Source organism: Idiotropiscis lumnitzeri, chromosome 11 (assembly GCF_059441095.1).
Source record: "Idiotropiscis lumnitzeri isolate Australia: NSW breed Sydney's pygmy pipehorse chromosome 11, RoL_Ilum_1.0, whole genome shotgun sequence".
NCBI classification, from domain to species: domain Eukaryota; kingdom Metazoa; phylum Chordata; class Actinopteri; order Syngnathiformes; family Syngnathidae; genus Idiotropiscis; species Idiotropiscis lumnitzeri.
In genome coordinates this window covers 14,151,317-14,163,708 of record NC_142401.1, presented here as the reverse complement: position 1 = coordinate 14,163,708, position 12,392 = coordinate 14,151,317, and the positions used below count along the sequence as shown (strand labels likewise).

Genomic DNA, 12,392 nt, shown 5'->3' with positions numbered 1-12,392 from the left:
GTAACTTTACTGTCCCCTTAAAGTAACTCGACACACAGTCATTAATGTCTTGACCGCTGGCAACAAATATGAGTACACCCTGGAGCAAAAATGTCATTCAAAAATGAGGATATTTCGAAGTGACTCCTAAACTTGTACTGTGTATATTATTTTTCAGTCTTTTTATTGGTACAAAAGCAGAAGATGGAAAAATATACCGGCATATTGGCAAGTATTTATTTGACCTTACTTTACTCTACCTTTTTATTTGTCACTTAGATTTTATCACTACATTCATAAAACTACGTAGGTATCTAATATACAAAAGAAAAGAAAGAAAAATGAAAAAGAAAATGGATGACAATGTAAAATTGGCGGAACGGGTCCTCGCTGTCGTTGCCAACCAATGCATCTTGCCCTACTATTTATATTTTTACAATGACACCGTGAACAAGTCTGCGCGCTGTGATTTATACATGGAGGTAATTGATGCAAAAAGCCCCTTCCTCTTTGTGAGACATTATATGAATGATCATTTGAGGGTCATCAAACATGTCGGTAAATGTCATATTTTATCATAATTTCAAAGCAGATGTGGTTCTGGGGTATGTTATTTTTATAGTATTCATTAAAAATCATAAGAAAACCCCAATGAGCTAAACCCAAAAAAATGTGTGTTATTCGAGTGCATTTCTTGTTGCACAAAATCGAAACGCTTGAGAGAGCAGACTGCCTAAGATAACGTTATTGTCGGCTGGGAAAATGTAAAAATACTTCAACATTTTACTTCATGGTTATCACTACTGTACATATTACAGTATTTATAGAAATCAGAGCATGTTGCCGTTGAACCTGTTTGTAAATTTAGTCAGGTTGTATCCACCTAAGAGCTGTAACCACTACAAAACTGACACATTTGAGATTGACTGAAAATGCTTGTACTGTATAAGTGTTTATGAAATGCTTTTAAATTATGACAAAATAAAAACAATACAAATAGTATCATTTCCGATGGGCATGCCATGTATGTCAATTTTTAGTTGCGCTGTATGATGCTTATATTTATTTTTTTAAACTACAGCAGACATTGTGTGCATTCTGCTACTAACCTACAAAACTATAAAGTGAAACATTTTGTGGGTTAATGTTGTTTTAGTTCTTAATGAGTGAATATAAACGCCCGTCACTGCTTTAGAATTATGACAATTTGTTGGCATACTAGAACACTTTCAGAGTGGCATGCACTATTTGCCATTATTTAGTGAGAGTGGGTGATATGTACACTGTACGTATTGTTTACGTTTTTGCTGAGTTTCCAAACGAATGAACATATCCTCCTACATTTTGATTTGATACATTAAAAAGAAAACTCACATTCTCTTACACTCGTTGCATCTTAGACATCCAGAACAAAGGTCACTTGTCGTCATTTATTGTATTTTTTATTTTGGACAGAGGCGGTGACAAAACAAACAAAAGTCGATTGGGAGAAAAAAAAAATTACGAGAGCATGTTGCATTTAATTTTAGAATGGTTCTTTAAAAAAATGCATTGCAACAATTTTTGGGATTTTTTTAGGATTTCTTTACGAGTCCAAATTGTGATACTTTGTAGTAAAAATTGAAATTTTTCAGACTTGCATTGAGTATTAGTATCAGTCCTAGCAGTCCTAATTCAACGTAGTGTTTACCTTCTGTGCAATTTCCTAAATGAACACATGCACCTACAGCATTATGTGATAGTTACATATTACCATTAGTTATTCTCCCGTGTCCTACTCATCCAGAGCTAACTGAGTTGCCCCCACCACCCCACCCTCACTCCCGCCCATCTGGGTAATACATGCCGGCTGAAGCGACGTTTTCAAAATTTAATTTGAGGCGTGATAAAACGGCACATATCTATAAATTGTGTGCACAATCGACCTAAGTGGAGGCTTTGGAGCTCTTTCTTCTGTAGAACATGTGCAGCATATCAAACACGCAATCTCCAGGATGTCTGCACGAAAACAGAGGGGGTGAGGACAGGAGGGGGGCTCTCAAAATAGAACTTAAGGGGAGCATGCCAGCGCAATGACAAAGAAAGTGCTAATAATTCTAGAAAAGGCCAATGATGAAAATTAAAACTGATGTGTTTGTCCTCTCAAGACGGCTTTGATGTGAAAAGAGAAATGCGCAACATGGTTACGGTTTCGCCTACGCACTACTCGTGACCCATCTTAGCCTCGTGTTCACCATTGCGTGCTTTTTGTTTAGACATCGAGATGAATTTCAGTGACCGTTATCTTGGATTCAAAATTCCACACTGATATTTGGATGTAATGTACGACTATAACTTCCAAAAATGTCATGAGAGGGCAATTATGGGGAAAACTGCTTTCACATGCACTAATCCTGCACTGGCACCGTAAATCTTTCCAAATAACTTCTCCTTGGACCGGACGGACAGTGTGGCAGCCATGCGGCAGGAATGCACAGGAAGACATGGGACTGATGAGACATAATTGAATAAACATGTGAAAAATAGCAGAGGGACTCAATCAAGGGATTCCCCGTCGGTGCGGCGCAGCGCTGGGATCAAACGCTATGGCAGGGCAGAATGGCGCGACACTTGAGACGGCGCGAAACGACAAATGAGGAAGCATGAAGATTAGCGTTCAGTTGGGCTCGCAGCAATATGATTTTAAACGCTCAAACCAGATCTGGCTTGACTTGTTATACGGGACATGCTAGCGGCGGCTTCAGCTGCGTTACTAGCGTGACGGTAGTGCAGCGTGACACAGTGGAACCTGCCAATGTATTTGACAAAGAAGAAGAACGTGACGCATAATGGCGGACTTCCAGTGTTTTATCTTTTCTTTTTTTTTTTTTTTTTACTTGGCATGTGGCTGTTTGCAAAAAGAATAACATGCGCTTTGTTTAGCCGCCAACAAGCAAATCGTAAATCCAGGTTTGCGCAGACAGGATGCAGATGGCTTTGTTAGCTGAAAACCTGTTAGCAACGGCTAACTCACCAATTATGTACAAAAAAGACAAACATGACATGATACAATACTGTGTCATGACATTGGCAAAAATTTGCATAAAAAGTGAAACAAATAACAGACAAGTCCTCTTTTTATCATGACCCGTAGTTTAAATGACGCTTTTTGTTCTGCCAGTTTTGAGGAGGCGGTTCTGTTTCATGCAAATGAGACACAGCGCACCCCACCTTCATACTGCTTCGGACGAATTACGTTCGTTACCATGACAACTTGATTCAAAGCTAGTTTTGGCTATGTGTTGAGCCCATGTCTAAAAAAAGCAGGTACAGTGAACTCGATTTATAACGGGGCATACATTCCAGATCCACTCACTTTCAGTGAAAATTCCACCCAAGAGCAAATACTTCTTGATCGACTACTAAGGATTATGCAAACAGATAAAGCGGTAACAGTGGAGTCAATGCTCATTGCCCGAAAATTCATGTACGTCACGTCATGTTTTCGTCATCAAATAGCCACGTTTAGCTCGTCATCGTCTCGTTTTCGAAATATTTTCGGCATTGTCATCATTGACGAAAACAACACTGGTGTGAATCCATTCATATTCTCACGAACAGTAAATGTTAGTATGAAAAATACATTAAGACCACGAACAGGAAACAATCAAATGGAAACAACAAATACGTTGGTGCCTTTGTGTGCCGCATGACCAGGTGTTGTAACGCTACTGTGTAAACTAGTTCATTGAGCACCGTTCATATGATCAAAACGGTTTCTGTCAGAGACATCATAAATCAAGGACTCGCTTGTAGTGGTCTTCTGTCCATGTCATCAAATGATCCTCATGTGACCACATGGGCAGAAAAAAACTGTAGTGTAAAAATAGTGTTTGAACCAGAGAATATTGCTTTGTCTTTGGACTACTTCCCAAGGCTATTCCTGTTCGCTGGCTGCTACAATCACGAGTAGGGATACAGCTATCAAATATTTTTAGAAATTAGTAGTCTACTAATTATCCCATTGACTAATGGAGTAATCGGATAATTGATTTTGCATTGGAAAAACAACAAATACCATCACATGATAAAATAACAAATGGCATGTGAGGTATTATTTTATTCCCAATGGAGACACCATCCTCACCTTTTACATTGTTGTATCTGTGCCTTTGAGTGTATGCGGCTTTAAAAGATGGTGCCTGACCTGGTGAGTGACGTGGGAGTCAGTGAATAAGAGTGTAGAGTTGGCTGTTGTGAGCGTAGTTTAGCGGCTAGCTGTTAATTGGCTAACCATCAGCATGTTGACTACCTGGGTGGCAGTTTACATGTTTATTTTGTTACAGTTAGTGCAGTAAAGTCATTGAAAGTGCATCGATGACTATGTCTAACCTTGACCATTTGTAGAGGTTTTACAATACATTCTAACTAATGGCAATCGGCTACAAACTCGCTCACATTAATAACTTGTGTTGGTAATCGCACGCATATGGGCTGTCGTGTTATGCTAGTTCTGCTTTGCGCCATTCATAATGTTGAAACCTCATAGGGTTGGGATTGTCACAACTCAAGAACCCCCTGTACAAGACAACATGTATACTAGTTAACCCAGAAAGCTGTCCTTGGATGAAAATTAGGGTGTTTAATGGCATTTTTTGTCAGACCGATAGCAGTTCGAGTATTAACTCTTTGAGTACTCATGATACCAAGTACCGATACCTTGAGTACTTTTGATATTTAAAACTTCATTTAACACAATGACAAAGAAATCTGAACAAATACTGAAGAGAGTACTTTTTTCACAAACTTTGAATCCTGCAACTTTTATTGTGATTGAGTTTATGGATTTTTACCAATGAAACGTCACGAGATGCAGTGGACCAATAAAAGTGTCAGAGTCCGCCCTCATAATGAATATTCATTAGCCCTGTGCTGTTGCATTGCACATGTTGAAGGAAGAGATGGCTGGCTGAGAGAGAGAAAGAGAAGGTAAGCGACTGAGACTCATGGGGGCTAAAAACACGGAAGCAAGTACAAAGTGCGGCTGTGTGAAGAATCAAGTGAGAGCCAAAATAAGCATCTTAAATTGCTTTATTTAGGTAGAAATGCAATACATACAGGCATTTCTGCAGTGCTAGCTTGGCTTAAGCTAATTCTTCAGTTTGAGAAAGGTTCCGGTACGTCGTCTAATTGATAGTTGCGTTTGGCATTGTTTGTGGAGAAAAAAAAAATCTTCTACCGGTGTTAATAATATAAATAATACACCATTTAATGACAAGGAGACCCGCGGCTAATGTATGCAAAAATTAGTTTTTTAGGGCTAAATTTAGCGTTTTCGGGATCGGGTGCGTTTTGTATTCCAAAAATTACAGTACCTTTCTGTCTGACGCAGATGATGATTCGCCAAGTTGTCAAACGGCCAAAGTATAGCGGCAACTACAGCCATGGAGGACTGACTCAATATCATATTTGTTTTGCCTTAAATATCGGTGGCTGATATCGGCAGCCTACACGAGTACCCGATACATTAAACATTGCTGGTATTGGCCCGATACCGATACCTGCAATGGGTACTCCTCGTCCATCCCGAGGTGAAAACCAAGCAATTGTGAAGCTGAGTGAAGCCTGTGACCAAAAAGCACTTTGCCAATGAAAACGCAAAAACCTGTTGGGAGTGTACTGCTTGGTGGGAAATGAGCTCTTTTGTGCCATCTTCTCACGCCCAGTAAATACTTTGGCCGTCTCCAACTCTGTCAACCACATCAGCTCCCCACCTCTGTCATCATCCTCATCCTTCGTTCCCCCCTCGGTAACCCCCCACCCCGCCGCTTCTGACGCCTCTCCAAAAAACGTCTCCCGCTAATAAACCGTGGTGCCAGTGCTCTTCACTGCCGTCTCGCTCATCCCAAAACTCTGATGCAAACGACCCGGCCCACTGCGCTGTTACAGTACATGCATGTCCTTCTCTCTTGTTCCAAACTTTTCCCTGTTTTTTTTTCCTTTTTTTGCGGCTAGGGTCCTTTGTGTGTACAGTGCGCTATGCTCACTGTGGCAGCAATGTGCCAGAAAAAGCCACACAAACACACACACATGTACACCGTCGCAAGACACACAGCTGGGCCCCAGCTGCACACAAAGACTGGGGTTTGGAAATCAATGAAGGAGAAAGAAGAAAAGGGGAAAGGAGTTTAAATAAATTGGCACTTGAAAAAAGAAGAAAAAGAGGGAGCGAGGCGAGGAGAGGAGAGAGAAAGCCCTCCTTCAAAAAAAAATAAAAAGAAAGACAAATCAGCTCGACAACACGGCGAGGCTCTTTCGACGGGCAACATAAAGGAGCTAAATGTGTAACGCAAGCCTTCATCTGCTTCAAAGGCTTCGATGAGATGCGCGCACTATTTGGCGTCCGAGAGTGAGTAAACGCGGAGCAGGCAGGCCGTACGTGAGGTGTGCTGCCTTTTAACTCACATTGAAAATTTTGAAGCAACAGTAAGCAGCAACAGGAGAGTAGAGTGAAAACCATGCGGAAAGGCTGAACAAGCCTCAGCACAAAAACTTCCCAACCCCGCAAATGCATTTTGTCATTAAAACAAAGTCTCATGAGAATAGTCATATTGTGTTTTTTTTTTCCCAAGGCAAAAGTTGTAATCATAACAGAATACTGATATCTTTTTGACAAAAAAATTAACCTCGTGAGAATTTTGTATTTTTCGAAAAATCCAAATGTTAAGAGGAACCTTGAAAAAAATTTTATCTCATGAGAATTAATGGTAAGTCATATTTCATGAAGAGAAATAGTCAAACTTTTGGCATCATGAGAATAGTCTATATATATACATATATATATATATATATATTTTATGAAAAACTGTTTTTTTAGGAAAATAACATAATATCAAGAATAACTAATAGACCTAAATTGTAATCTCATGATAGTTGCATTTTTAAGTTTCAGAGTCATATTTTTAAGAAAAAAAACAAATTTTGTGAGAGCCAGATTTATATATATATATATATATATATATATATATATATATATATATATATATATATATATATATATATACATATATATAAAACAGTGGTACTGTATGTTACAGAGTCATATGAGAATAGTATTTACAAAAAGTTAATCACATGAGAATGACAATGTCATTTTTCAGGAGGACACTGCAATCTTGGGAAAATATTGCTGAATTTGACTGACTAGCGTTGAACTTTTTTTCAAAGCTAAGTCCCAATCTTTTGAAAGTGGTGATACTTTTGAACTGAAATATTTTTTTCAGTTCAGTTCAAATGTCTTATTTGTCAGATGTATGGAAAAAAATCTTATGACAGCAAGGTCTGATTTATTTTGAGGAAACATTATCATATTAGAACAGCGTTGTTTTATTTAAAGAGAAAATAAAGTCTTATGACAGCAACCGTCAACTAGAGCAGAGAACACCGAGTAGAGACCGTCCGTCAAGGCCGAACAATTAGAATTTGGATCAGTACCAAACTTCCAGACACCCACTTCCTACATATTGCCAGCCAAACAGCACAATTGCCCAAGTTATCTTTAATATCAATAATTATCAATCAATGTGCATGCACCCAACCATTTTTTATTTCTTTCTCAGTCATCCAGACCATGGTAATCCGCAAATGTTGAATTATGGCAACTGGACTCTTTTTTTTATTTTGTTGACTTTGTTGTGTTGGTTTCTAAAATCTTTAAAATATGCTTTAAGCAACTACTCTGTTAGGTTAAGGATATGCATGAATTTTGTCATTTGTCATGGTGGCTTGTTTTTCACTTTAAATGACTTCAAAATTGCACGTCATGTTCCCGTCCTCCATGTTCTACAATTTTAAGTATTTATAGTTCAATCTTGCATTGGCTAGATCATTTTTTAAGCATGACTTTACATTGTCAGGCCAACTTCGTTTTTGACCAGCGAGCGAATGTTCACATTTACCATTTTAAATGTGTGCTTAAAACCATTTAGCAAGCGTGCATGTGAATATAAATCTTGGCTCTCATTTTATTGACAAACTGAACTGTGGAATATTATTCGAAATTGCAATTTCACATTTGCATAAAAAATGTCAGTGTTGTGATTAAACAGAAGGAAAGCGCAATTAATTAGAGGCCATGACGTAGTGACATTATAAACAACAAAAAAAAAATCAGATGAGCATCCTATGAGTCTCTAAACTATGACATTAGCATGAAGCGCTAATACCGAGAGTCCACTAACACAGAAGTCGGTCATATGAAGTTGCCTTTGTGACTACAGAGATGATGCTATTCCTTCTTGTCAGCCGTCTTCCGATTAAAAGGGTCCTAAAGATACTGTTTTAATTTCCTTATTTTTCTTTTGGTAATTTATTAACTTGTTCAACTGAAAGATATGGGGTCTGTGGTTTACGACAGAATACAGTGGCTACATCACCTGCCGGAACGCGCCGCAGTCTGCCGCTAACCTATGCTAACACATTAGTCAAGGCATAATTATTGTAAATATTTGTGTGAAAAACATGCGGAGGTCAAAAGTAAAAAAACAATTAACTGAAAAACAGCAATTTTGCGGTAAATAATCGTGCCTTTTTCTGCCATACTATTCTTATGCTGCGGCGCAAATGAGCTAACTACGCGCCGTTCATGATGTCAATATTTCGAGACAGCCATAAAGTGGGAATTCCCTGTATGCTTAAGGGGGTTTAGCATACATAAATCAAACTTTTAGTTCTTACTAAAACATTATTATTATTTTTTTAAATTCCTAATCTCTTTTTCTGCAATTCTTATTGTCACTATTCATTTCAAATGATGCCGTGCGTGCACGCAAGATTCCGCCCGACACTGAGGATATTTAATTAGGATAAATGTAGTAGCATAGACGTCCTTTCTGACTTATGTAAAAATCCAGGTTATGCTGCCGTAGTATAACGGGAAACCCGTCATAAACCAAAGGCAACATGGAGATCAACTACAGCAGGTCCCCATTTGATGACTGCCCTGACACAATATTTTAAGATTCTTAACTATTAAAAAGAATACGTGCTACAAGTTGTCACTTACCATTTTTGACTTCATTGTTTCAAATTTACAGCCTGCAAGCGTTTTTCAGAGAGATATTTACGATACATATGACTTAATTAGTGCGCTAGCATAGGTTAGTGATAAACTACTGTATAACTACTGCACAAACTACTGCTAAGTTACGTTTCCACCGTTGCAAACCAAGAGTTTGTCTTGGATATTAACATTTATTAAGATGTTGAATGTCAAAGACAGATTCCCAAAAGCCATGTCAATGTCATGTTTGATGGTTAAATTGACATCTGGCGGTGTTATCTCTATAACAAATGGATATTATCGTGACTCATGTACAAAATTTGTGATGGTTTGGATACAAAATAGTTGAAAAGTCATCATTTCAGACCGCGCTGTCGGCGCCAACACGCAAAAAGAGTGCTTATTTCCTCAGGTTGCTTGATATTGCTCAGCACTGACAGTTTTACTGGAGGGCGGACACAGACACACAATCGATAGGCGCCTCGGAAAAAGTAAAAACCTCGCTTCAGATCAATTTTTCTCTTCTCTTCTGGTTTGGAAAGGCTCCCGCACATCGTCGTCCCGAGAGTCGCGAGCTGCCAGATTCGTTTGGTTTTATCAAGGATCCTTAACGCTTGCTTTGCAGCCAAGCGCATTCCAAACGCTACACGCATTTGCGCGCTGGCGTCACGGCAACGTTGCCTACAATTGACAGCAAATGCAATTACTGACCGCGGGGAATACATAAAAAACGGGACCTGATGATACTTTGAAGACGTCTATTAAGTGTAACATCCCAGAGTTGTTTCATGTCAGTTTCGTGCGAAGTGTATCCAGTTTTTTTAGGTCCGATGACAGCTTCAACGTGTCCGTGATGATGTTGATCTGCGAAATTTAGTGCAATCGGTCGACAAACTGTTATGTGAGGGTCAAAGATGGCTGTCTAAGTGTGTGTGTGAGTGTGTGTGTGTCAATACTCACACTCAGGCGGCACTCAATGAAATGAGGGGACGCTTAAATAAACTACAGCGTAGAAGTAAATAGCCGGCAGTTACGTGTTGCATCTGGGACAAACAAGCAGGCACTTAATTCCTTTAATTCACATTTAGTCAGAACTAAAGCGTGTCTACTCAAATCCTTTAACATAAATTCACATTGAAACGCGTAATGATTTTAGTTTCTCTTGGGGCATTAAGAGAAGTCATAGAAGAAGCAGTGGAAAAATAGAGCAGAAGTTACAAAGCCTGGGGGGCCATTTCTGTTGTTGAATAAAGTCATCCAGGGCCGTACACTATGTTCATTTATGATCACAAACACCGGAACTAAGTCTATCAGCTGGTTGACGGCGCAAATATGGAAACATATTAACAGCAGCCACATTATAAGATGGGACCCCCCTTATTTAGCACTTATTTTTAAATGCAATTTGCAACGCTATTCATATTCTTTTTTTTCATTGCGCGTGACCTCCATAATGGATTTAACCATCAAAAGTATGATGTGAAAACCGATTCCACATGACTCCTATAATATAAATCTTGTGCATGTGTGTGTGAAGTTTTTCGGCCCCAGTTTTAGTTATGCTTTATATCATGCTAAAGATGTTTAGATGCTTTTTTTTTTTTTTTAAGCAAAGGTTACATGCAAGTGTTGAGTGTTGAAGCCTATGTCAGCGTCCTACTACTGTGTGTGCATGATTATGTACAAACCCGTCAAAACAACTAAAAGTAATAAAATTACTTCAAAAGTGAACAATTTGAACCAAATAGTCCTTTGTAATTGATTTGAAGTACATATTTGCCTGGGGAGCATTTTGTAAAACAGATATAACTGAGCCCATGGTGACACCTGACGTCATTTATTAGCCAAACATTTATATTAGCTATTAGCTCAGTCAACTGGTCTGTGCCAATGCTGAGCATAATTGGCACGGTGAAAATTTCAAACGTTTTAAACATTAAAGGTGCGGAGACCCATGAGAGAAAGTTTGAAGACGTTCTGTTGACTAAGTTGCCATTTCCACGCGTGAGGGCTCTCCTCCATCCCCACATCCATCTCCACCCATCAACTTTCCCCCAGTCCAGCCGCTTACCTCGACTTCTCCTCGGGTTGGCTTGTTTCCTCCTCTTGCCCCGACTTTCCTCCGTCATGGTCGCGGTCCGAGTGAGGGAGGGCGGACTCGGGGCGGGGGGAGTCCCGTGGAAAGCGGCGGCGCGAGTGCGGTGCTCTCCGTCCGGCGTGGCAGCCTCGGGATACAAGAGGAAAGAATAGAGAGACAGAGAGAGAGAGAGAGAGAGAGAGAGAGAGAGAGAGAGAGAGAGAGAGAGAGAGAGAGAGAGTGAGAGAGAGAGAGAGAGAGAGAGAGGGAGAGGGAGAAGGGGGGGGGGGCATCGCATTCACGCCCAGCGGGACACCCACAGTTCGTGATGGGACTCCACGCGGGTGGGGTAACGGTGGGAGCCGGCTGTGACGTCACCAGCACAGGTTGGTTTGGCACGGATGTTTTAAAATACGCATTTCACTCGTAAATTGAGGTTCCACTTGGTAGTCTATTTCAAAATGACTCATTCGAAACTTACTTTTCACAAAACCACGCAGCAATATTCCACAATATGAAATGCTGTATATTGAAAAAAAAAAACTCTCTTCCATTTTATGAAATTAAAGTCATTTTTTGGCGAAGGGAGAATGTTATGAGGATAAAGTAAAAATAAGTCAAGAATAAAGTGTGGTATTAATTAAAATAATGTTCATGGCACAGACGGAACAGTAATTATGCCGGGTCAAAAGTCCCCTGCTGATTAAATCACACGCCCTGTTAATTGACTTTACAAATAAAAGAAGGTAAAGTCTCATCCGATGCAGATTTTTTTCTATTAAAAATGATTGTTCTCTCATAACTTTTTGTGCAAAATATCTATATTTTATTTTTTTAAATGCATTTTTTTAGATTAAATGTTTTCAATTTGTTCTTTGAATAAATGAGATTGTTTACTAAAAAAAATTGAGAGTAAAGCTTTTTTCTTCAATAATAACATTAATATTAATGTTACAAGTTTTGGGTCAAAAAGTAAGAATATCTATTGAAAAAAACCGTACTATTTAAGAAAAAAAAAACTTAAGAGAAATTTATATTTTTAAAAAATACGTCTTTATTCTTTAAAATTACAGTTGAAATGCATCCAAAAACTACCCTTCCTGATCTTTTCGCTCTGACCCTAATACTTAATTAATACTTAATAGATTCCCTCTCTCTCTCGTGAATATTTGCTCCATGTGGAGTTGGCACACCTCCACCTCTCGCGCGCGCGTGTGATCACGTAGCCCCGACGTGATCCTCTCCACGTATTTGTTCAAATTAGAATTTATTACAACGCTTCTCGGCGCTGACGCC

The 12,392-nt window shown here is 39.1% G+C and overlaps 1 protein-coding gene across 2 annotated transcripts in view; it reads right to left on the bottom strand.

Annotated features, from left to right (window-relative positions):
* LOC148327613 (zinc finger E-box-binding homeobox protein zag-1) overlaps positions 1-11,148 on the bottom strand; it is a 37,992-nt gene extending 26,844 nt beyond the window's left edge. For both annotated transcript variants that reach the window (XM_088309561.1, XM_088309560.1), the window contains exon 1: positions 11,091-11,148. In XM_088309561.1, coding sequence (XP_088165687.1) covers positions 11,091-11,148 — 58 coding nt within the window. The remainder of the gene's footprint in view (positions 1-11,090) is intronic.
* Between the last annotated feature and the right edge of the window lie 1,244 nt (positions 11,149-12,392).